Genomic DNA, 26,824 nt, shown 5'->3' with positions numbered 1-26,824 from the left:
CGTAAGGCAGGCTGCTTCAAATAAAGGCAGGAAACTGCTGTTTATTTGCTAAAAATGAAGCATGTTAAATTGTTCAGATTGAAATATGAATGAAAATATTATATTGAACACATGTTGAGGAAACAACATGTGTTTGACACCAAGAACGATAACTATAAAGATAATTATAACAATACTTACTGTATATCAGTATCCAGACCAAAGAACAGTAATGTTCTGTTTATTATAAACACACTCTGCAAATATGTAATCTGCCACTTGCTTGAGCATTTTAAAATCAGGTGGATTCTGATTGGCTGTCAAAGATTTTAGCATAATTACATAAATAAATAATGATTTCAATAATAATGTGTTGTTGGCATTATAGTGTGGACTATTCTCATACTCCCACTATTGTCTTGGTGTGAACGGGCCTTAATTCACAATTACAGTACCAACAGGAAGTCTTTCTGATGGCCTGCGAGCGAAAACTGAAATCCGAAAGCAGCAAAGTTCATCTAATAAGAGGAAAAGAGATAAACGTGCGCAATCATCATTTTCTTAACTTGTGTTTCCGCAGATTCAAAGCGCTGAGCTTTAGCATAAACAGCAGGCAGGAAAAGTGGGTTTTTAAAAACTCCGTCTTTCCTGGGATTGAGCGTTCGGAGCAGAGGGATGAAGAAAAGACTAAACAGATGTCACAGCTTGGCGGGAACGAGGGAGTTAAATAGCTTTATTTTTTTTTCCTCCCTCTTTTTAAATGTCTCACGTATAAACAGATTTTGTTGCTTCTTAAAGTGGGCTCAAAATTAAAGCGTATCGTTTTACACACATATTGCATGCATATTAGTGAGCCCCAGCTGCCCGTGTCCTGTTCTTAAGAGCCATATGATTGAGTTAGGGGGCCCGGGTATCAGATAAGATTTAAGCCTGCTCTCCCTGTGCGCTCCCCCTCTGCATTTTACTGCTAACTTATTAAATGGAGAGAAATGACATTATTTTTCTGAGTGTATGTGTAATTATTGTCACACACCTGTGACTCCTGCCATAGACGACAAGAGGAGGAGAGGAAGGAAGAGACGGCGGCGAGGGGAGAGATGTCGCTCGGAGCAGCGGGAGCTCTGGGTTTTTTCCTTAAAATGGTGGGTGAGAGAAAAACAGCGAGCTTGTTAATCACCGAATCGCTGTCGTGGGGAGAACAAGGATATTCTAACAACTTGAATGGCAGATGTCGTTGTGAATTTGATCTGAAATTAAGTGTCCTTTCATGTTGTTTCCTTCAGACAATAACATTCTACATGCAGTCTGAAGTTTATGGAAAAGTTTCCCTTTTTTGTCTGCCAAACAGGCTTTCTTTCTACATACCACCAACAAACTGTTCTGTGTTGGCAGTTCTAGATGGCGAACAAAACGTCTCATCTGAAATTCTGATGCATGCGCCAAGCGCACGTTCGTTCCTTTCTTTTCTTCCGTTCTTTTTTTTTTTTAGGGGACCACCCCGTGGAAGGCAACATGTGAAATACGGCTCTGAAGACAAAGGAAATTACCTATTAGAGAGGGAGCAATGATCTTCTTTTGCCCCGACTCCAAAAAGTGACTCAGAATGTTGTAATTGTTTACCTTTGACACTGACCGTAATTCTTCTCCGCTCCGCCGTAACAGAATATTTCAGCGTCGCTTTTCAAAAGCTCTCCTTCTCGCTCTCTCGCCGCACCGGCGATGCCTCAAATGTCATCGAATCACTCGGTTTAACGTATTTCTTTTCAACACCCGCTCTTTGCTTCACAGGAGGAAGGGCCGAGCGAGTGAGAAAACGACAAGAAAAGCAGCAGATCGGCTTGTTTAAGATATCCCGGCATTGTTCGCCGTCAACTAGGCCCTTAAAATGTGACCTCCGCTCCGTCTGCGACTTGTGCAAATACATCGGGTGCCACTCAAAGCCTTTTATTCTGACACATTTGAAAGGGCCGTTGATAAAAGCTAAGCACGTCAGGAGGTTTTACACTGTCAGTCTCACTTTCCTGTGCTGATCTAAAAGCATGGAAATAGCAGCGTTTTTTGGTGTAATGTTTTAATAGAAAACAGATGGCCGCAGATGTAGGGCTGCACAGAGCTGGGTGACATGTCTTTAATATTTTAGAGTGGTCTTGCTGTAAATGTAGAAGCAGCTGTTTCCTCCCCGTTGTAAATTTGGAGTTTTTAATTTGTGATTGACAGCTATTGGATTTGCTGTAAATTACAAAAATGAATATGGAAGCGATGGAACCGACGGCCAGGAAGGGGGGAGGAGGGGGGCATTTGACGCCTTTCATGGATGAATAGATTTATGTGAGGTATTTACATTCACTCTCTCTCTCTCTCCTCGGTCTGATACCGCTCACGAACGCCGTTATATACGCAGCTGATATTTAAATGTACATGAATATTAAAATATAAGTGCGGGTGGAGAGGATTCGAGTTGGGGTGGGGAGTGGTGGTTTTGTCGCTGGCGCGGGGCGGCTGGTAACAGAGTTCTATTTCGATGTGTTTGTTTAGCTGCTGTTCGTTTAGTTTTAATGTCAGCCGCGAGTACAGCTCCCTTGACGCTTATGGTAGAGGTGATTGTCATCAATTCGCATCTTGGCATTTAAACCACCTGCTTCAAATATGCATATTTGAAATGCAAATAAACTGCATATGCCCAGACAAATTAAAAAACATGGTGAGTAAACACTTTTGAAGTCATAACTTTCTCTCTTTTTTGTCATCAGGGACTTGCACTGTCAAATGTTCTTTTACTTGAGAAGGCAACGCCAGACAGATAATGCCTCTCAGAGCAAACCTGCATAATGCTAACTGATTATATATTTATTTATGGTTTTGTTCACAAGGCATAGAGAGCGGTTATGTTTTTATCTCGGCCTCAGCTTGATTCTTATGCCTCTGGAGTGTTTTCGATTAACCATTTCTGTCTCTTTTTTGTCCTTCTGAAAAAAATGAATGCATTATATTTTCTCTCCTTATTTTCCACCTCTCTCTTCATGACACTACCGTTATTCAAACATCAATAGCTATACGTCGTCTTTAGCACTGACTCTTACTTTCATATTGATATTTATATGTGATCATTACTTTTCTTCTCCAGGCTTTGTCTCCGAGTGTCAGCTCGAAGGTGCAATATCCAATAGTGCATTCAGAGCAAAATGCAGAGCAAATATGCCGCATCAGGCTGGATACCTTTATAATAAACCCCGTACATAATTCTTCTTAAGGTGTCAATTGAAACATGATCACGTTGCGCATCTATTTTTTTTTTCTTTCTATCTGCTTCATCTGTTTCTGTCCAGGCCGTGTGAGAGGATACTACGATAAAGATGAGTTTTTAATCAGGCAGATGGCTGACACGCTAAACACTCTTCCTGTATGTGTGCAATCATTGCCATCACTCTCATTAATCATCATCATCATTCTGGTCATCATCGTCGTCATCATGTTTTAGATGAAATAGAAACACGTTCACAAAGGCAATCTGTGCTTCAGCAGGGCATTATTTTTCTTCCACGAAAAGAACAAGGTGGAAAAAAACAAAAAACAAGGCCTTGCTAAAACTTCTGCACCGCTGCTTCCCAGCATCTCCCTGTTCTCCCGGTTTTGATAAAAGTTGCTGAATGTTGCTTCTCAAATTAACGAGCAGCCGTTTCATTTTGTCAGATGAAAAATTTGAAGTAAACAGGGAGGGAAGACGCACATGAAACGGCTTCATTAGCGTTAAGGAACTTCTTCTAAAATGGACTCAAATGCCGGGTTCACTCTCCACACCTCATCGAGTATTGATTGTGCCGCCGATCGGGCTCTCAGGAAAGCGCCTGTCATCCGTTTGACGAGCAGTTGTCAAGCACGCACAGTGGCCCGTGCACCACCAATGCCGCCGCCGCTAACGTTCACGCACCTGTCAACCGCAGGCAGGCAGAGCCCCTGATGAGGTGTTGCCTAATTGTGTTTTAGAAAGCGATGACTCCTCATCTCTACCTCTCTCTCGCTCCACTATGATATGTCTCTTAATGCAATTAGGCATAATGAAAAACTAGAAATGGTGAACACTGGAGGGCTGCTGGAAGTGATGCGGGGTGGGGAGGGGGGTTGGACTTCCTGCAGAGAGCAGGCATTCAAATGAGAACATAATAGGAACATCAGAACAAGAGCAGTATTTTCTGTGAGATGACAACAACATTAAAAAATCCAGGTAATTAAAAACATACTCTGTGTTTTGTCAAAGTGGCCGTCATTGTTGAAGTTGAAGCCTCTCCCCCCCTCCCTAACAATTTCGGCATAAATACGTATAATGATCTCAGGAAGAGAAAAACGAAGAAGACGGTCAGAGAAAAGCAAGAGAACAACAACAACAACAGGGGAAAAAAAAATAATCAATCAAAGTATTAGACTGAAAAGTTGTTCTGTTCTCAAGGACATCGAGTTCTCGGGCATTCTGTCGGAGCTGTCCAGTAGAAAAAAATGAGACATAACTTGGATGAGACGCCAGCCAGAGGGGAGGGGTAACAGAGGTAGTGGGGGGGGGGACACAGAAATAAACCCAACTCCCATCTGATGACCAGCTTGTCTATAATACTGAATCCCTCTGCCGTGCCAAGATGCAGAAACAGGATAAGTCCAGATCGGAGAGATTTGAACCGGTCTCTGGCCTGTGCGAGAGCGGCGACAACTTTCAAGCATGAACGAAATCTCTGTTTCACCTGCTTAACAGTCCTTTTCATAAGCCGATAAGAGATTTGAGTGTAAAATCGAGCGAGGGAAAGAGAGGGGAAAAAAAAAACATGATACATGGCATTCATCTTATCGTTTTATTTTTGAGTGTAATTTCGGGAGAGGTGATGTGGGGGTATTGAGATCGTTTGTCAACTGTCAGCCTGGGTTGACCTTGCAAAAAAAAAAAAAAAAAAAAAAAATACAAACAGGGAGATGGCTGATATCATCTTTACCGAAAAAAAAAGGAGACCGAGGGGAGAGAAAGAACCGTTGTTTTTTGATAATAAAGAGACATTTTTCCTTCCATTTGAAGCGCCAGTTAAAAGCGCAACCAACATGGAAATCCATTACAAAACGCTACTTAAAAAGTGTGACCAATCCTTGTGCAGTCAATTAGGGACTGGAGACAGTCTATGATGTTTGTCGGTTAGGGTCTGGTGCATTCTGATCAGCCAGGATTAAACGATGAGAAGGAGAGATTTGGTTAACTTTTTATAGTTTTTTTTTAATTTTTTGTTTTGTTTGTTTTTTGGTGGCGGGGGGGTATATAGATAGACGGATGACATGGATGGGAGGGGGCAGCCAAGCTCTGCTTATCTGTTTTCTTTCTCTCTCTCTGTCTTTCCATTTACAGAAGCATTAATGTGCACAGCTATGTGCTCATCCATTGTTCTGAGTTTTACAGCATGAAGAATGTGTTTGTGGAGCGGAGATTGTCAAAAAAACAAAAAAAAAAATCAAAGCTGTGTTCTTAAACTGAGTGCAGAAAAAAGACACAATATGTAATCTAAAGTGTGCAAAAAGAATGATTGGCCGGAATAAGTAGGGATGAGGTTTCATATTAAAAAAGATTTATCTTAAAGTATGGTGCTAATCCTCAGATTAATCCCCCCTCCTCCTTTTTTTTTTTTTTTTTTTTTTTTTTTACATGCTGGCTTTCATAAAACCTATAACCCATAAAGTTCTTACATTTTTCTGGAAACAGGCACGCTAGGCCTGATTTTACAAGAATTGCTGCCCAATGAATCATGCCGAGAATTCATCCTCTAGTGGTGTGCGACTCCAGAACTGATAATTAAACAACAAAACAAGTTTTTCAAAAGGAAGTGCAAAGAAACAAAGAACTTGTTACATAAATGCAGGGAACTTCGTTCACTAATCAAAAGAAAGAATAATGGCGGTTATCACGGATAAATGAAAGAATTGTTTCCAAAACTGCTGAAGCAAAATGTTTAATAAAATGTATTAATATGAATAATTATTATCATTGTCTTTCCTCTTTGTGTTCTATATAATTTGTAAATCAGTGTTCTTTGCTTCAGTGGAAACTCATCACATTAGAACTGCCTGTAAACTGCTGTTAGGCTGAAACATATGGGTGCATGCAGTCGTTAGCCCACTTCATAAATATTTCATTCATATTTCCTGTTTGTGTGCATGGAGCTGTGTGACTGAAAGCCTATGCATGTGTGTGTGTGTCCGTGACTCTCAGCTCTCTCTCTCCTTTTTTTCTTCCTCTTTCTGTGTATAATTAAATCTCAGCAGATTTCCTTTGAAACTGCTAATCATACCAGTAAATCAAGGCTGAGATTTATCTTGATGAAGGAATAGAAAATAACTTCTGAAAGTAACAGAAACACCACTCGAGAACAAACCGAGGAAGGCAAAAGGTGAGCTTGATTTCAGACTTTGTCTCGTTACTGTCATCAGCCATCATTCAGCCTCAAACGCGCTGGAATCGCAATATTCTCCACGCAGGCAGTGTGTTATAGTGTGCGAGAGAGAGCTAAAATGGGATCACAGGCCACTTATTGAGTTCTGGCGGACACAAAAGGCCTACTGTTGCAGACAGCTAAAGCTGAGGCAGTTACTGTACCTTTCAAAACTAATATGTAACCATATCTGTTTTAAAAGGACGATTCACATTACTGTGAATGCAGGAGGAAAGTTGTTCCCATCTCCTAAGCCCTAGGAAACTCGAGTCCCGACCTAATGGCCCTCAATTGGAAGGTAGCCTTTTGTGGAAGGGGCATCGCATTTGTAGAAAAAAATGACAGATGAAATTTTTCCAGTGATGTAAAACATCTTCAGCTTATTTTGACAGCACAATGGCACTTACTGTGCTTTATGGTCACAGTGGCGACACAAAGGTCATTCCGTATATGACTCAGTGGACAAGGGCAGCACTGAATGAAAATTAGGTTATATGTGATCAACCAAGTTATTAATCTGATTAAAATGGATTCTCTTTGCTTCCTATTTAGCAAGGCTTGGGAGAGAGAGAGAGTAACACACACAGAAGAGAGAGAGAGAGAGAGAGAGAGAGAGAGAGAGATGAGGGGGGAGGAAGTGAAACAATAGAACATTCTTTTTATTTATCCACAGAAGAGTGGTGGCGCAAAATGCAGTGTAAATTCGTTAATGCAAAAGACAACATCAGTGGCGCAAATTGTGCATTTTTACTTTCCACATGCATCAGTGTCCTTGCGCTGCCACCTCATCCAGGTAACCTTTCTAATCCTGATTAAATTACTGCAATTAGAACAGCAGCTCTACTTCCTCCCCCCATATTTCCCTAATAAACAATACGCCATCTTAAATCCATTCGATGGGATTTGCATGGAACAATGCTCGAGCTCGTGCGATTTATTTCCATCTCTACAGAGGAATTAAGTGCATTTTTTAACAGCTAATGGTATAATGTGGGCTTATTTCTCATGCAATGCTTTTCTTTTATGTTGCTCCTCCACTCCTTCTATTTGCAGGAACTTTACTTCCACCCCTGTTTATTTGAAGTCTAAATCAAATGTGGCTTATTGGACCAGCTCTTCTTTCGCACGGCAACTAAAAGTACGTGGAAGATTCCGACAGATTCGTCTGTAATTGCTACACGACCTCTCAAAACACACCCCTGTTGCCTCTGCCTCAGCCAGACTGTGTTTTCTGTATTTGTTTTATTAACTTTAGCGCGTTGTTTGCCATTGATGTGGAATAAAGGAGCAAATAAAAGTTGACATACTTGTGCTTTTTTTCTTTTTTTAACTCCAGCGCCTGCCAGCCGGAGTCAGGGCATATTCTCTCATTACGTTTGGAGTGTATGACATACGCTGTGTGTAAGCATGATCATTATATTGTGTGTATGTGAGGTGTGCCCTTGCGCAGGCAGGAAGTGTTGTTCTGTCGGTACAATCCCTCTGAGAGCAGATCGTCACATCTGAGGGCACCTGGGGAACGCAAGCAGCACAGCTACGAGGAATACCTCCAATTGAACAAAGTCGGAGAAACAAAACAAAACAAAAACAAAGAAATAAGATCAAATATGTGAGGGGAAAAAAAAAACTCTGGGTCTAGGAGCAAATCTATTAAGTATTAGCTTAAGGGTTTCTGTCATTAAATGCAAACTATAGTGGGCTACGGGGGAATAAAAATAATGGAAGCATGCCGTGATTACTGTGCCAGTGAGAACACTTCATATTCTCCTCTCCAAAGGTTTTCTCTAACAAGATCTTTCTTTCTGTCTAATATTATGAATAGCATAATTGTTTTGCTGTCATTAGCATTGAATATTTCTCTGCCTTTGTTGTCATACTGGAACCCGATCCTTTATTCAGCGACCACTCGCTCTTTTTCTCCCCGCTGGAAACGACGAAGCCTACTCTACTGTACGTCAGCAAGGTACGAGACAGGAGTGAAAGAGAGTGAAATTACGAAGCCTTTCAAAAGCTTTCAGCTCCACCAAAGTTGATATCGGAGTAAATTAGCGTCAGGAAAAATATTTTTAGAGATTGCACAGCTGCTGGATGAGAGCAACAGGTACCATCCAGTGGGCTTGACAACAGCTTTTACAATTAATTGCTCTTTGAAACCAGAATTTGCGTCGCTGAGTGACAAGGCGCTAATTCACCTAGGTTGAAGTTAAAATGGTAATATTGAACATGTGAAATAGCACCTCGCCTTCACCCGACGAGCCTTCATCACACTCTGCACAATGGAACGAGTGGAGATGCACCAACACTGTCTGTCACCTCAGAGACTTCCAAGGAGAGCGAAAGAGAGCAAGCAGTCTTTCATTGTGAGAGCGCTTCCCTCCGGCAGTGTGCTCTGAGACGGAGAAGTGTAGGACAAGGCTCAGAGAAACAGACTGATGTGTCGTGTCAAGAGTCTACCTTTACTCTGTAATAAGACTGTTTGACAGCTCTTAAATGTACCACAACAATTTGCTTGGAGGCTGACAGCATTTAAACTCCCGGTGACAGGTTAAATGTCATCTGTCAGAGATGAATGATTCGTCACGGAGTCTTTTAAAAATCAGTTGTACGTAACATCCCGGTTCGTTGCAGGCTCTCTGGCCCTGACTTTCTACGGTAAGGAGCTAAAGATTACAGAGGGCCTCGGCACTCCCGGGGGAGGGATTAAGTGTGCATAAAACACGGACCGGGCGACCCTCGGGCCGAACGCATCATCAGAGTGTGACGGGTTCTCCCGCCTCTCCGCAGTCGCCCGAACGCAGGGGCTGTGTGGATGCTAGCAGACTAACACGAGCCATATTACTGTTAATTAGCCACCTGATGAGGACAGCATTACTGGCAATTACCAAGTTTCATCCCGCACCGCTTTTTAAGTGTGGAGATCTCTTTTTACCGAAAGGGAGATGAAAGTCAGGGGCAAATAGTGAGCGAAAAAAAAGGGAAATCAAGTGATGTTTTGTCTGTTCTGTGTTATATTCTCTCTCATTCGCGCTCAGCGTCTCTAATAGTTCTAGCTGTCCGTAAATTAGGAGACCGCAATAATTACTTAGTAGTAATTGCTATGTGGTAAATGAGCATGTCATTGAGGTGACATGCAGTCGTGTGTTTGTGTGTGGAGTAAATTGTGTTTCCAAGAAAAATATTTCATGAATTTGAAAACTGCAAACTCTATATGGCAGTGGAACTTAACTGGTGGGTCGCAGGTCTGTTCTGATTGGGTCATGAACACAACAGATTTTTTTTTTTTTTTTTACAAGATTAAGCAAAAACATATAAAACAATACAACAAAACATATTTTTTATTATTCTTATAATATATAGAGTACACTTATAATAATGGATTGTATATTATTAATTATTAATAATAAATAATTAATTATTATAATAATTATTATTCAATTTCATGAATTTAATAATCATAAACTATGTGGCAGTAGTTCTCAAATGGTGGGTCGAGACCCCAAAAAAGGTTGCAAGTCTGTTCTGATTCAGTCATTGTCAGTAGAGAGAGAGAGAGAGAGAGAGAGAGAGAGAGAGAGAGGTTTATTATCTATCATTATCATACCAAATTACATTTTAGATGTATATTTATTTTATTTAAAAGCTTTGATTTAATTAAAAAATATGATATTATCATAATTTAAAAAAATAATAATAATAATAATAATAATACCTAAACATTAAATTTTTGTCACTTGTTGTCCATTGATGACAACCGCTGCTTTATGTTATTTGAAGTCTACTGAAATATATAATGAGATTTCATTTTTGTGGATAATAAGAGCAAAGGAATATTACAATGAACAAGAAATATCTGATCTTTACTACGTTACTTACGTGGAAGTGTGATGTGTGTGCAAGCATGTGAGGCCGTGTCATCATGTTCCTCCGTATGAAAGGAAAGTCACAAGTCGCGTCTGTTCCTTTACATCTGTGGGTTCACTGTGCGCACTGCAGGCACCATATGTTTTTAATTATCATAATAGAACCTGGTCAGAGAACAACACACACTCACACGAGCGCTTTATTACCACACTCACTGGAGAGAGACGGATTGAAAACAAGAGAAAGAGTGAGAGGTAGAGAGGCATATAAAGTTAGAAGTTAGCGAGGGGGGAAAGATGGGAAAGATGAACTTAAGGCTGACAGGAAGACAGGAAGTAGTGCACTCTCTCTGACCCGCACCAGACTGGGGTCAAGACCCGCCCAAGAGAGGCTCTGATCCTACACCCTCCTGACAGTGATAATTGGCCACTGGTGACTAAACACCATTTACATTTAACTACCCACTCCTGTCTGCTGGGCAAGATACACGCTAACACACACACACACACACACACACACACACACAGGCTAGCAGACAGGCGCTAAAATGAAACAAGTAAAAATACTGAGAATTCCTAGAGTACATTCACATGTCTTCTTTAACTGCAGCATTTATAAAGGCTTCTTTTACTCAGAGTTTGTAAGTCTGCCATGACATATTAAGGAGGACACATTATAAATTGATAAACCCAAAGGGATTTGCATAGAGGAGAAAAGGAAAGACATAAACCAATCCTCCTAAGCATACATCTCTTTTCTGACTTACAGTTATTCACTCACTTTCATACACTCAGTCCCTATTTCCTTCTATCTTTCTTTGTCTCCAATCATCTGTCATTCTCACTGAGTGGTTTGGAGTGAATGGGGACAGGGTTCACTGCTTTTCCACCAGGGGGTGTCATGGCCTTATGAACTAGGATGGTTGGGGTGAGCAGCCCCCTCTTTCAGCAGTCCTTCAAGTCTGATCTCTCTATACGTAATTTTTTTTTCTGTTCATCTCTCTTTCTCTGCCCGTGGCTTGAGGAATGTCTTGACTGTGTGGTAAAACTGGATTGCGGGTGGTGGCTGGACGGCTGTTAGTGGTAAACATCTGAAACCTGGGCTCCTAAGCACCATCTAGGGCCTCAGACACTCACACAGATGCACACTTTATACTATTAAGCAGGGTTAGAGATGAAAATTCGCACACTTTAGACAGGCCGGGTAACTGCGCTCTGTACTACAAGAATGTGCTCGCAACTGCTCCTGTGAGAAATCTAAATGTGGCCATTTTTCACGAGGGCTAATGGAGACAGCGCGGGTGAATCAAGATAACTGTTTACACTGCAAGCTACGACGACCACGGCAATGAAAACAACAACAACAACAAAAAGAGAGTAGAGTAGAGAGGGTAGAGAGTGTGTGAAAAAAGCTCAGTGAGAGTGATGGCGGCAGACGGAAGGGACACTAATAATCTCATTTCTCTCGTTCGTCCTTTTTTTTTCTTTGCTGTAAGTGGTGCTTCACAATAAATGAAAGCACTTTTTCTGGTGACACGTTTCGATTCTTATAGCGCACCAGCAAACATTAAAAAAATGTTGAAGGTTAGGTTTTTACTGTCTGCTGGCCTTAACAACATTTCGCACAGGTACCGCTGATAGCCGGGACTGATGTGTGGTTATTATAACACGCGTAGCTTGTGATGATACATTGTTAAATTAAGGGGAAGACAAAGAGGAGCAAAAGAAAGACAGACAAAGAACACAATGCTTGAGACATGTGCAATGTATAGATGAAGATATGCCACTAACAGACCTAGTATTGATTATATGATACACTTACACAATGGCTGCCTTGCACAATGGAACAAGGCCATTAAGCAATGTGAACAACACAAAGCTAATCCACTAGACTACACACAGTCTGAGGTGTCTGATAGAACTTGGCTAATAGATTTAGCTTTCTGGTATTTGTTGTGATTGAAGGAAAATGTGCATTGTGTTTAAATATGGGAGAGGGTTAATCTGCATTACTATGAATGTAATGTGTTTGTCTTATAAAAACGGTATAATAATGAGGGTGTCACTTTAAAATTACTCTCAGTCATTCCATCCCGGATGTCAAGGCATACCATATTCAGCTGAGATTTCTAAATATTAATGATTTATGCACTATTTGCATACAAACCTAATGCCAAGCCACTTCAGATAATTGTATTTTGCCCCGAATTAAATTTTCAGAGGGATTTTTTGCTTCATCTGTGCCCAGCCCCAAGGAATTGTGCAGAATGTGTTTCACTCAATTTTGTACAAGAGACCCAAGCACAAAATACTCCAGATCAGATAGTTCCACCTGTATGGTATTTTACATCTATTTGGGTTTCAAACTGGAAAAAAGTGCTTGTGCTGTTTTTTGTATTTTTGAGTCAATTTCTGTAGGCTATTTGCACAGCACTAACAACTATATGTCTTGTTTTCCAGTAAAAATATGTAAACATCCCTAAAACAATATTTCCTGATAAGTGTTTTTTTTTTTTTTTTTTTTTGCTTTTTTTTTTTTTGCTTTTCTAAGCATACATGTTCCAGTGGGAAAAAAGGGACCAAAAAAAAAAAAAAAATCAGCCAGATCTATTATATATATATTTGTTTGTTTGTTTTTCATATTTTTTAAGGATACTTGCATATTTTAATGGAAAACAACACAAAAATAGTAGTTTAGTAGAGTATCTTCCTCGGGTGTCGAAATCTCTATCTCTCTTTCACAAACACACACACGCACACAAAGTATGTAGAACAGGTTCAGCGGTAATACTAACACATTCCCTTCAGAAATGAAAGAATAAACTGTCTGTTTAGTTCTTCTTGTGGTCATTCAATGGTTTAACTGTATGTATTACTCAAACATGCCCACACACTGTCACAGCGTATACAGAGGCGCTCGGCTGCCCATCAGCATCCACCAGCGACAAACTGATGGAGTCATGCATTAAAGATGCCAAACAAAAAAACTTTTGTTCTGTAGACAAAGCCTTATCTCTAAAGGTCAGTCCCTCTTCACAGCAGCAGGAGAGGAGGACGTCACAAGGGCACTTTTCAAATGCATTTGATTAAAGAAGGATATTACAATACGATACATTCACTACGAAGACAAAAAACTAGCATTCATTTTCAGCCAAGTGAATGACCTCCTCTAAATATTAAAAATGCAACAGGTTCCTCCATGACAGACATATTTTCCATAATTGAAAGGTCAAAAGCACCATTAATTGTTAATGTAAACCGTTTTGAAGGGGGAAAGTGAAACACATGGCAGTCTTGAGACTTCACGTTTCTCTCTATTGTATCTATTGTCTCTCTTGTATGGAAGATGGTGTAAAAAACGGACTATGGCATTCCTTTCTATTGTTACTTCAAACCATCATGGTGGAAAGATGCTTAATTCTTTAACATAGCTGCACAAATATTTGTTCATCACTTGGACTTTTTATGTTTTTCCAAAGGTTATGACTAGAGATTTAGCCTTTTTTCTTTCTCCAGATAACTGATTCACACTGTCGACTAGTTCAGCTGACATGAGTGTTTCAGCAGTTGTTGACTCACTTGTAGTCAACATTATGGTGAAACAGAGATCCAAATGTCACTGGACAAAAAATACCAGATGTAGTAGCCTACCTATAGACAGCTTTTATTGAAAAAACTACTTTAAATAAATTGACTACTACTAAAATAACCTAATAGAGGAGAACTGGCCCCTGGCACTATTTTCCTAATGAATGATGTACAGTTGCTTTGACACAATCTGTATTGTTAAAAGCGTTATATAAATAAAGGTGACTTGACTTGACCTATACAGACTTTTTGTCATCCAAATCAAGGTTGATAAATTAGTGGTTACTAATCAAGCACAATACACAACACTTCTAAACTGGATTGAATAGTTAAATGAACAATAAGTATTAAGAATTGTGAGAATGAAGCAGCTCAAAAAAACATTTCTGTTAAAAATACTTGCAGTGCCAGTTCAACCCCCCTGGTTAATCCTACACCTATTTGCAGTAAGATTGTTTTACTGGGAGCAAAAAATAATGTCTGCCTTGCTCCTCTGTGTTTGCAGAGTACAAGTAATAACACCAATGTAAAGCACCAAGCTAAGAACGCCTGTCTCAACTACAGAATTGAAAATTAGTTGTCTCCTTAATGAATAATATATTAAGAACAAAAGGAAAATGTAGGTACATACGTTTTATTACCTTTATTACCTATCTCTCAGCTGTTAGAATTTGCCTTAAAAGGACATTTTAAAGGCTGTGGTACCCACTCACTTTATACTAATGCTGCCCAAACCAAACTAAAAAAATCAGAGATTTACTCTCTTTTTTCATTCACAGTTAGTCTCTTTTTCTTTTTATCACCAAATTTTCAGAAAGGGCAGTGTGAAACAGTAGTCTCAAGGAGCACCAGTAACCTTAGCAGAATCATGAAAGCTGACAGATCATTTTTCACAAGGCCATAGATCCCGGGCTCTTATAAAGTAATGGGCTTTTGGGAGAGGCCTTTATGAAAGCTAAGATAGTTAAGTTCTGTGAGCTAGAGATGACACAGGGACCATCAGCTCCTGGTCTGTTCCAAAGCAGACACCCTTATTCCCAGAAAGAGGAGGGAAAGAGAGAGGGTGGGACTGGAGCTCTTGTAAAATGACAATATAATAAAGATTAATATGTTACTTTGTCATCGTGATGGTCTCTAAACTTGCCCAAAATAAGATTGAAATCACTCAAAAGCAAATCTTGCTCCTTTAGAGAGTCTGTGTATTGGTGCAGCTCTGACAAAGAGGGAAGCATTGAACAAATGTCTCAATGTGTAATTGCTTCACAAATAAGAACTAGTAGATGCTGTAGTGATGATGTGTTGCTCATAATGCAGTGTATACCATGTGTTTACTTGTCTGAGAGTGTGTATGTATAACAGTAAGTCATTTTTAAAGTCACCGTTCATTGATTTATGACACTAAAACAGGGCTTTATGTTGTCATACTCACCAGAGGGGTCATTTCTTTTCATGCTGCTGGTGCCACTGCTGCCTCCATTGGAGCTGCCGCCAAGGCTTCCATTGAAGGCTGCAAGGTTCTCTGAACTGTAGGCCCGCAGGACAGATAGCATGTTCATCTGATGGTCCAGGTGGGCCTGATCAGGCTTTACCAGGCCAGGAGGACCACCGCTTGGGGAGAGAAGACCAAGGCCTGTCTGCTGCCACTGCTTCTCAGGGGTGGGAGGCTGAGGAGGAGAAAGGCCAGAGCTTTGGGGGCCCATAGTCAGCTTGCATCTTTGGATGTCCTTCCCTGACAATGGAGATTCAGGAAGCATTTGCATGGATCCACGGTCCTCCTCCTCAGCGTCACCCATCTCCATCTCTTCTTCTTCCTCTGCCTCCTCTTCATCATCAGAATGCATATGCCTCTCTGTAGCAGTGGGGTTAGGCAATGATTTGTCACGACTTACTTCATCTTCTTCAGACTGGCCGCCATGTTCTTCAGATGCCTCTATTTCGCTGCAGGACGCCTTGTCGGATAGGTCGTCCAGAGGGCCCTGACCACCCATATCATTGGGCTGAATTTGCTGCTGGTCCAGGAATCCAATAGGCCCTCTAGCAGAGCCATCATACACAGGACCAAAGGGCTTGTAGAAGTCACTGGAGAACGTGCCCATGGAGGCTCCATGCGGGGGCTGCTCCAGATGGTTGGACCAGCCTGCTTGTCCCTTCAGCTCCCCAGACTCAGTCTCTCTGTCCCTGGACGGGGCTCCCTCATGGTGATGAAGAAGGCCTGGTGGTGGTGGAGCCAAGCCAGTAGCTTTTCCTGCATGGGAAGGCTCTCCGAGGAGGTGCTCCTTAGAATCTTTTCCTGGGCCACACTTGCCTTTACCCAGGTGGTTGGCTTGCAGGTGGAGGGCCATCAGCTCCACAGAGGCAGTTGTGAAGGAGCAGAAGAGGCAGCCATGCCAGGCGACATTGTCCTGGATGGTGATGGAGGCTCCAGGGAGAGACCCTGCTTCAGGTCTAACGGACAAATCCAGAGGCTCATACTGGGAGCGGCCACCCTCAGCTGGCTTGACGTCACTGATTGGATTCTCTTCCTGGTTGGTCTCACTGGCTCTTTTGGTCTTGGCCTCGGCACTCTCCTGGCTAAAGTGCTGTCCATGCAGCTGACTCTCTCTCATCTCTTTTTCTTTCTTCATGGAGTTTAGGACAAAGCTGTCCATGAAAGACTGCAGGGAGCCCTGGAAGTTGACGCCGTTTCCCACCATACTCTGGTAAGCTCGGCCCAGGTCGGAGAAGCTGGCAGGACTGTCCCCTGCAGAGGCTGGCCCCTCAGGACTCTTCATGCTCTCCGAAGTGGGCTCTGACCCTGGTCCGTGGCGATCACGTTCCCTTTCACGGTCTCTGTCTCTGGGTGAGAGCATTCCTGGTGGTACCCACTGGTGTGTGAGCATTTGACCCCCTCTGAAGTCAAGACCAGAGGGCATCACCCCTTTAAAGACCCCGCGAAGGACATCGGGGCGAGCAAAGACCCCACTGCTACTGCTGTTCTTGGCGTGGTCATCCTTGTGTTCAGAAGATGGAGGGTGGTTGGCTGAGGGGCCACTTCCATTCTGTCGCTCACGGTGGTGGCGCTCCAGGTGGTACTTCAGAGAAGCTGATTGAGTGCCTGCATAGTCACAATGAGGGCACCTGTAGGGCTTTTCACCTACAGTGAGAGTGATAGAAAGAAACAAAGACAGACAGGGGCTGATGTCAGTACAGCAGTAATAATAAAGGTGCCAACAAGCTCAGCAGGAACCCTGGGCTTGTTCCACCTGTCAGAAGAAGAGCAAAAAGAAAAACAACATGTAAATATTTGACAGGAATCATGTCAGGGATTACGTCAAGCCTCTCTAAATCTCAAATTCTGCAGCATTCGACCACATTTATCACTTAGTAAACAGTCCATCAGCCTTTCTGAGAGGAGGGAGGAGTTTCAATACGGGTCGATCCAGCTCAATCCAGATCCTAGGAGTGAGCCATCACTCACGTCAGCGCCATAAAAAACATATCACCATATGGTGCCTTCAGTCCACTACAGAGATCATATTTTCAACTGACAACAAAACTGTCTGGATGTTATCTCTGTTCACATGGGGAACTGCAGGCTTGTGGTGCTGCTGGTTGCTGCTGTCTTTCGCTCCCTCACTTTCTGTTTCCCTCCTGGCCTTGTCTGCTGTCAAGCCTCTACCTTGGTGGTGGAGCTGTTCTGTGGACATTCTCTATTTGCAGTTTATCTTTGTGAGGATAAATCAAGCCCCACAGAAGCTCTTTATTCCCTCCGGAGGACAACTGTGACCCCTCAGTCCAAAATGCACCCAATAAAAGGGCCTCATTTGAGAGTGAAGATAGTCTAAATGATATAAACACACCATATGTGGTGCACATGAACATTCCTCATAAGGCAGCCTCACACTGTGGATTACAAAATGCTAACCAGAAGTGAAATGTACTGTAAAAGAAGGCATGCAGGCAGTTTAGAAACACATGCAAATGTACAAGAATTCTTGTTAAAAGCAAAAAGGGAGTAGCTTTTAACAAGAGAAAGAGTCTAAATTGCATTTGCATGATCCGATCAATATCGATATAAAATACTTTCTGACAACAATTAGAATAGGCTTGGAATGAAAGCTAGATTTATAAGATCAATAAGCAATAAACTAAATGCAAGGCTTGATTTTTGAGACCCCGTAATGTTTCAGGAATTAAATGATGACTTGGAGGTGGAAAAAATACAGTGAGAGAGGGAGTTTCGAGAGATATGGGAAAATTAAAATAAAAGCATGTTTGTCGATGTGTGTGTGCGTGGCTATAAACGCTTAGATTATACACATGGAAAACATTTTTTAACCCAGAAAAAATGTTGCATTGTTACGCAAGACTGAATTGAATGATTTAAGTCTGGCTCTGTAGTAAATCATGGATATAATTAGCAAATGGCATAGTGCTCAAGTAATTTATCATTATTTGGAGGGCGCCATTCCAGAAAAAGAATGGAAGATCTGCAGACCCACTGCACAGCTTCCTAAATAAAGGATCGCAAACATAAACTCAATACTATATTGATAAGGAACAAATAGACTGAGGGACATATAGTGAAGGGCAGGATAGAGGGTGAAGAAAAGAATAAAAAAGAAAGGGGTCTTTTGTTCTTTTATACAAGAGTGTATGAAACACATATTCAAAAGACGTCATACAAGATGAGCTTTTAACCCAATAAGTGCTTATCCTCTGAGCAGGATAACAGAGGCTTGGTGTGATTCAATAAGGAAACGTCCTTGATGCAAATGATCATTTTCAGTTCCTTTAACTGGAAGGAATGATATTCTGTACCCAAAATTAGAGTACAATTAGAGTGATCTGCTTTTCTCCACCTCATCTTTTGTGTCTGCTTAGGAAAATACTAATAACATTTCAATTTATTAAAAAAAACAACAAAAAAAAAACATAAAAGGACAAATATTACGCTAATAATAATTATGAATTGCTAAAATTATAATGCAGGCCAATCGATTATTATGCATATATAGATCATTATTTATGTATGCATATATTTTGTTTGCTGGTTGTATGTTTATGTGAGTGTGTGTTCAAGTGCCTGTGTAAGTCTCTGTGCATGTGGCATGTTCTTTGTGCACCATTTGGGCTCAGTAAGACATCTGTTCCATCATACGTCAGGGGCACGTGTGGCATCTGGGGAATATACTGTATCCTGCCTTGCAACATTACACACAATTTACTGCTAAAGGTCATTATGTACCCGTTAATCCACTTTTAATTGATATCCACACAAACAACACAACCTCAGGGAAACAAAATGGATCGCCAAGGCAGAGAGGTAAAGAGATTATTATTTTTCATCTTTTGAAAAGAGAGAGTGCAAAACTCCCAAAAAAGTTTCCAATGCTCACTCTTATGGCTGATGGACTGTGTTAATAAAAAAAAGGAGGAAAAAAATACATATCAAATTGCCATCTGGTATAGTGTGACAGGCTTTATATAAATTACAGAGGCCTCTCACTGTGAGTAGTACATATCCATTATCATTTCGCAAGTTCACTTCTAACAGAACGCTTTCAGTCTCAACACTTGAAGAAGTCCAGCGCAAACTGATTTCATATGGATTTGTGTAATTTGTCATGACTCCATAGTAACAGTTCAGAATAAACACCCACAGCCTTTACAGAAGGGCAATTAAAATAGTTAATAGATATGACATACTTTAAGATTAATTTCCATATGGCTTTACAGAATGGTGAAAAGACAGCCTGCATTCCACAGGGGTATAGAAAGAGAGAGATTGACTGCGCTGGAAAATTAAATGTGTTTTTTATTTTCTTCCCTAAGCTATGCTTTATCTATGCCAAATGTAGAAACAAGAATGTCAAGGTGTTCGAGTTCTCAAGCCCTACACGTAGTACCCACAAGTTCTATTTACATTTTAAATTACCCTTTACTGTATGGCCCATTACTTCAATCCTTCCATTCATCTTACTTTTAGAGAACTAACTCACCATGTAGTAAGCAAATAAGCATTACCAGAGAGAACAAAAACAAAACTAAACAAATACGAACGAAACAAAACCGCAAACCACGCACCAGGCGACACAGTTGAATTTTCTACTGGGAGTCTGCTGAGTGACCTTTGTAATTTACAGTGCTTATGGTTTGGAACAGTAGCAACTGACCACGGACCTGAGTTTAATGGCTCTTTCCCCCTCTTCAAAGTAAACCTTCAAAATGTTGTTCGATACAACCATAAACCTCCATCCAGCCGTGTGAGCCAGATCTCCTGCCAGGTCCGTCCAAGTCTCGCTCAAGATGTGTAATGGCTCCCAATCACCAAGGTGAACTCACACGGCTGATGCCTGTCTGTCCTCTGTCTCTTCAAACAAAGATGATTCGTCTGGCGTGTTGGTTCTCCTATAGCCTCAAGTTATGCGTAGCCATTGTCAGGAGCAAGGACCTTTTTATTTTTTATCTACAGCTGCTTACTGCTAAATACTGCCTTGTCCAGAAGGGGACAATCTGTGTCTCTAATTGCTGTCACTGAAGCCTAGATTCATTATGTGACTTTCCCATTAAAATGTGAGCATTAATTTGTATAATGAAATATCACCCACTGCAGTGTTCATTAGCTGTGGCCCCACACTATACACTGCACAATGTTAGCTACCTAGAAAACTGTGCTTAATTTCACTAATGGATATTTTCCCGCTCACTGTTGGAAAGGAAATTAATACTGTAACATTAGCTCTTTAACTTTTGGAGAAATTTAAATTCACTTCATTCCTTTCAAGCCGACGTTAGAGAGTCATTAATCTAACATTGTGTCGCACAATGCCCTGGCCTCCTCAGTAAGCAACGCCATTGTGATGGGATAACGGCATCAGGATTGAGGCCCACTTTGTGTCATCCGCATGTCTGATTGCTTTAAATCAGGGCAGGATATTTGTTTAATGTCAACGGCATAGTTTCAGCCTGATTGGAAGGGCCTGTTGTTCCTGTAAATTATTCGAGCAGAGCTAGACCGAGACCTGCGCCGTATCTCCAATGTCTGTCAGCCGGGAATCTTTATGACAAACCTATAACCGATCAGCAAAGAGTCACACATCTTGCAAGTACATCAGGGCCAGTGTAAATTGCTGCATCGACAGAAAGTGAAGCGTCCGCGTGTAAACGCGCTCGGGCCACACCGCACACACGTGGGCCATCCCGGCAAGCAGAGTGAGTGAGTGAGTTAACGGAGGCTTGGGACGAGGGCCTCTGTTTCCTCTCGGCTGAAATACGGCCCTACTGGGGACCCTTACCCCCTGCTCTGAGCAGGCATAACTCAACCTCCCTCAGCTAGAAACATATTTCCCCACTCCATCCGCTGCTCTCCTGCTAGGAGGATATAAACAGCCTCTCTAAAGCCTTAACCTCTCTGTTTAAATGTATGTTTGACACTCTCGTATGTGTGATATTATCTAGCTATAAGCTGCATAACATTTTAAATTAAAATAAATTTTTCATAAAAAAATAAATAAATAAAATAATCGTATTTCCTGCTTAAGTCATTTCAAGGAAAAACACTCTTTCCAACTGCCTTCCAATCCATATTAGATAATAACAAATGCAGATGACAGCGTTCTGCAGACTTCATATGAGTACTGTATTGAAAAGTAATAGTATTTCATGTGCTTCTGTTACGACAGAAGATGAAAATACGGCAAGCTGAGAGAGTTACACATCATCTCCATTGTTAAGCATGCCTTATAATCAACCTTAATACTCCAGAATAGCTCAGCTATGTGCTTCCTATTAAATGGGACAAATACCATCTGGGTGGTCTCCGCTCCTCCTTGTATGCACAAACCAAAAAAATAACAACCATCGATTCCCTGAGCTGCGAGTGATTTCCATTTACAGTTAAGAAAAGAAGTGGGATTGGCCTCACATTATTTGCTGAATATAGAAAGCTGTTTCGTTCTTTTCTCTCTTTTACTCTCTCTCTCTCTCTCTCCTTTCTATTTTTATGTCTGTCCTTTTTATGACTGAAGCTTCACTGTGAACATGTGCAGGTATTTCTGATCTGACCCATAAAAATTACTTTCATCGGTCTAGCCCAATGTATTTAGATATAATTATCATTCTTAACAGAAGACTTAAATAAAATGGCTTACAGAAATACAGAAAAAAAATAATATTGTGAAATATTATTACGATGTAAAATATTTTTTTTTTTTCTATTTTAATATACATTCAAATCTAATTTATTCCTGTGATGCAAAGCTGAATTTTCAGCATCATTACTCCAGCCTTCAGTGTCACATGATCCTTCAGAAATCATTCTAATATGCTGATTTATTATCAGTACTGAAAACTGTTGTGCTGATTAATTTTTTTTGGAACCTGTGATACTTTTTTTCAGGATTCTTTGATGAATAAAAAGTTAAAAAGAAGAGCATTTATTTAAAATAGATTTAATCTTTTCTAACAATATACACTACAGTTCAAAAGTTTGGGGTCAGTACATTTTTATTCTTTCTTTTTTTGAAAGAAATTAAAACTTTTATACTGCAAGGATATGTTAAATTGATAATAAATAATAGCAAAGATTTATTTTTGAATAAATGCTGTTCTTTTTAACTTTTTATTCATCAAATATTCCTGGAAAAAAAATATTGCAGTTTCCAAAAAAAAAAAAAAAAAAAAAAATGATTATTATTATTTGCATAGTAAAATGCTGTCATTGTTTACACACTCATACACATAAACAGAGACAGCAGTGTGCTGAATCTAAGGTGACCTCTGAGTGCTTATCCTGGTTATCCTGCATGTTAACTAGGCCAGCTGTGCCTGCTAGTGAGCCTCAGCCTTGCTCTTGGGTGGAACAGCAGGGTCTCCTGACAGCCACTGGACCAGCACTGCTCACATCATTACTCTGCTGGGCCGCGGCGTCCTGCCTCACATACCTGAAGTTCATTTATGGGCTCAGAGTTTTTAAATTCCACTAAAGTGGGCTGTTTAAAATGTGGATCATTAACGCCAGGAAAAACTGTGATTAGGTTTGTTAGGCAAATACATCACTATATATATATATATATATATATATATATATATATATATATAAAAACTGTGATTAGGTTTGTTAGGCAAATACATCATGCAAATGCCTTAAATTTGCTTCTTGGACTTCTCACTCACCTGTATGTATTCTTAGATGGACCTTCAGATGGTGGGATGTGCGGAAAGATTTGCCACAGTAGGGGCAGTCCTTCATGCTTGAACCCACACTCCGTTCCCGGTGCTGAGTAGTAGGGGGCTGGACAGCACTCACAGGTTTCGCCATCTCTTCCCCGACATCTAAGAAACAGAGAACCAGAGAGAGACATAATTCACAGACTGTTCTGTTTCTCTTCAAACCGGCCGCACGCCAGAGAGTTTTCTCCCGTCTTGTTCCTTCTGTTGTTCTCCATCCTTTCAGCTTTTGCCACCTAAATCTGCTAACGCCACACAAAGTCAAACACATCAGTGAGTTCATGTGCACCACTTTCCCCCTCCCCACCCTCCGAAACCTGACAGAACGCTGACAGTTCAGAAGCTTTCTTTAGAGATATCACCCCGACCCCCACCCAAGTACACTCACGTCCCAACGTTTTATCCAGCCTCTCATCATCTGTAGTGGGAAGCATATGGCAGATTGTGTTGAAATGAACAATACAGGGAGGGGAAAAAATGAGAAAACAGCCATGTCAGCAACAGGGTCTTCGTTTCACCGTTGCGCCCTGGTTTTGACAGGTGACGTCGGCAGGGAGCTTGATGGAAAACGGTGATAACGAAGGGCCGCTCTGATTGAGCAATTGTCACACCAATAACGTCTAAGAGTGTCAACAAGTCCACACTTGGAGATAATTAGTCACTATGCTTATATGTGAGATGTCAGCAGTTACACCATGGTGAGTTACAGGGGGATCTCATATTGTGTGAAGCATTTGACACTCCAGAGAAGTTAATGTGATACAAGACAAAGTCAGGTCCTTTGAGAAGTTACAGTTGCCTACCACGTTATTTTATTTTATTATCATATTTGGTCCCAGTTTATATTAAGTGGCCTTAACTACTATGTACTTACATTTAAATGAATCATTTGGTACAATGCACTTATTGTGTACACACACTGTACTTATATATATTAAAAAAAAAAAAAAATACCTGCATGTAATTACACTGATGAGCCATCCCTTACTCCTTAACCCACCCTTAAACCTGCCCATACCACCAAACCTGTCCCTAACCATACCCATGTCCCACCTCAATAGCAGCAAAATTATTTGCAATACAATATGAACACAATAAAAACATTGTGTTTATTTCTTGATGCAAGTACCTAGTAGGTAAGACCACTTAATAAAAAGTGGGTCCTTATTTTTTTTTGTTATATTATATATATATATATATATATATATATATATATATATATATATATATATATATATATATATATATATATATATATATATATAATATTCTGTAAACCCAACATCAATTAATAAAAAAAGAATAAAACAAAATATACACAGTACAACTCACAATAATCTAAAAAATAGATACAGTCACCTACTAGATATTTTTCAAGCACATATTGTTGTACTGTATAGTATTTTTTAAACATCCATATATATATATATATTTTTGTTTTTATGTATATTTGTTTATATATATGTGTGTGTGTGTTTGTGTGTGTGTGTGTGTGTGTGTGTGTGTGTGTGTGTGTGTGTGTGTGTGTGTGTGTGTGTGGAAATAAAAAGCTGATATTTGCTGTTAAAACAAAGACATAGGACCAGGTCGGATCTTTTAATCATATATATATATATATATATATATATATATATATATATATATATAGGCTATATATATTTTTTTCAGTCTTCATCCTCATCATCATCATCATTAATATTAAAATACCTACAACTAATTCCTACAAGATTTTCTGTTAAAACTGTTGCACATGCCTTAAAGCAGTGCATGAGCTGTGGTGTTCAACTGGGCAATTTAACTCTTCATAAATTCCTCGTAAAAGTTAGGGGGGAAAATGCTTCTGTTAAAAGTCAAAAACTGTGTTGTATAATAAAGGGGGGAAAAATCTCCCATATGCACACATTCTGACCCAAAAAACACATTTACCCCATAACAGCAACTGGCTTTGTGCCTTAACTTCAGCTCAAGACGGTCTGTGCGTGTGTGACCAGCCACAGTGCAAAAAAGCGTTTGTAAATGCTTTCTTATTTCTGTGCCTACACATGATATGGTGTGTGTGTGTAGGGAGAGACGTCGTCTGAATGGTGCAACCCACTTTAGCAACCATTTGCCTCAATCAAAAGCTTTTGTACGAGCAATCTTTCTTTCTTTCCGCGCTTTTTTTTCTCCTCATTTCTCTACCCTCTTTTAAGAATCAAATGAGATTTGAGAAGTTAAAAAAGAAAGAGTGAAGTCAGCATCTCCTTCTCTCTTGTGACTGATCACATTCCTGCAATTTGCAGCCTCCGTTTTGCCTACACGCGTTACATTGTGATGTGTGCCCCCATTTTCTGACCCAAACATATACTCACAACGAAACAAACACAAACACTGACCCACTTTAGCCTGGTACCCAGACACTTACAAATATTACTCCTATTGGCAAATTTTACAGGCTTTTAGTAAAAGACAGGACATTATTGTCCCACAACCACATACACACCATATATTGTATATGTAAGTGTGAATGTGGCATTTGAGTGCCAATCATTACTCACACAATATTAAATGTTCCTTTAGATCCAGATTTTAACGTAAACCATCAGTCATGTCGCTCTCATTCTTACATACATACTAGAACATCAAGCAGGCAGATACATGAGCATACAAAGCCTTTACAGGTAATACTGTTCTTTCATCTCTCTCTCACTTTCTCTCGCTCTCTCTCCACACACACACAGGCCAGCAGGGCCGTCTTTAATCAGCTGACTGCTCCCCAGCTTTTAATACGGCTGTTCCAATTACTGTAAAAGTCATCCTGCACCAAATAACCACAAATATTGACAGTTTATTGCACAACACATTTATGACATTTGAAGGTCACCCCATATATTACGCATCATCTCTCGGCCCAGGGTGTCTGGAACAGAGAGATTCTCGATAACCCGCCACCTATAACTACTTCTGCATATTGATTTTCCATTTCTCAGCCCTTTTTTTATGCAAAAGAAAAATCTGTAAGAGACACAGCATTAAAACGATTGTCACGAGCGAGCCACGGCCTTCATATATTATCCTGTTAAGCCTGAAAACAATAACTCTTTAGTCCAGGGCCTAGACAATACAGCAAAGCATTATGAAATGCTACAGTGTTCTTTTATAGATGTTTACAGTCTGACTAATTAGACATGGGGATAATGAAGTTACATCTGTAATTTATGAGTAACTTGCTTATTGAAACTACACTGCTATCAATCATCTCCATCTCCATAAATATTTCATCGACCACTGGATTCGCTTATGAGGTTTTTGCTGCCCTAACCAATAATAAAGAGCATCTCCAAGCGCGTGACACGACATATCAATATCCATATCTCATTGTCCATTGAGTTTGTCCCAATAAACCGTGGCAGTTAATGGCACATACGTGTAAAGTGAGGTGTTTAAGGCGATTTACCGGACCGCCGTTATAGAACATGCCAGAACAATAGACTGGAAGCGGACAGGAGGCCACTGGGAAAAGCCATCTGGGAGGAGGTGTGTCGCTCACCCTGCTGTCTGCTCGGTCTCTTTGACATACACACACGATTATGGAAGCTGCTAAGTTGCTGTGTGTGTGTGTGTGTGTGTGTGTATAAAAGGGAGGTAAAAGAAAATATGTTTGTCTCAGTGACATTAAATGCATGTGTGTGTGTGTTTGTGTGTGTGTGTACAACCTCTCAAATCTCTCCAGATGGACCACACCCTGTTCAC

The 26,824-nt window shown here is 40.5% G+C and overlaps 1 protein-coding gene across 11 annotated transcripts in view; it reads right to left on the bottom strand.

The window, feature by feature from the left end:
• Positions 1–26,824, bottom strand: part of znf536 (zinc finger protein 536) — a 180,244-nt gene that overhangs the window by 35,773 nt on the left and 117,647 nt on the right. For 10 of the 11 annotated variants that reach the window (XM_042728138.1, XM_042728149.1, XM_042728142.1 and 7 more), the window contains 2 exons: positions 23,039–23,197; positions 15,312–17,015 (listed from right to left, as the gene is read on the bottom strand). In XM_042728138.1, the coding sequence (XP_042584072.1) occupies positions 15,312–17,015; positions 23,039–23,197 (1,863 nt within the window). Of the gene's footprint in view, positions 1–1,012; positions 1,113–15,311; positions 17,016–23,038; positions 23,198–26,824 lie in introns of all 11 variants that reach the window. The other variant, XM_042728145.1, reaches the window with a different exon arrangement.

Source organism: Cyprinus carpio, chromosome B7 (genome assembly GCF_018340385.1).
Source record: "Cyprinus carpio isolate SPL01 chromosome B7, ASM1834038v1, whole genome shotgun sequence".
Lineage (NCBI taxonomy): Eukaryota > Metazoa > Chordata > Actinopteri > Cypriniformes > Cyprinidae > Cyprinus > Cyprinus carpio.
The sequence above is the reverse complement of the archived record's forward strand: the minus strand, read 5'-3'. Positions and strand labels throughout refer to the sequence as shown.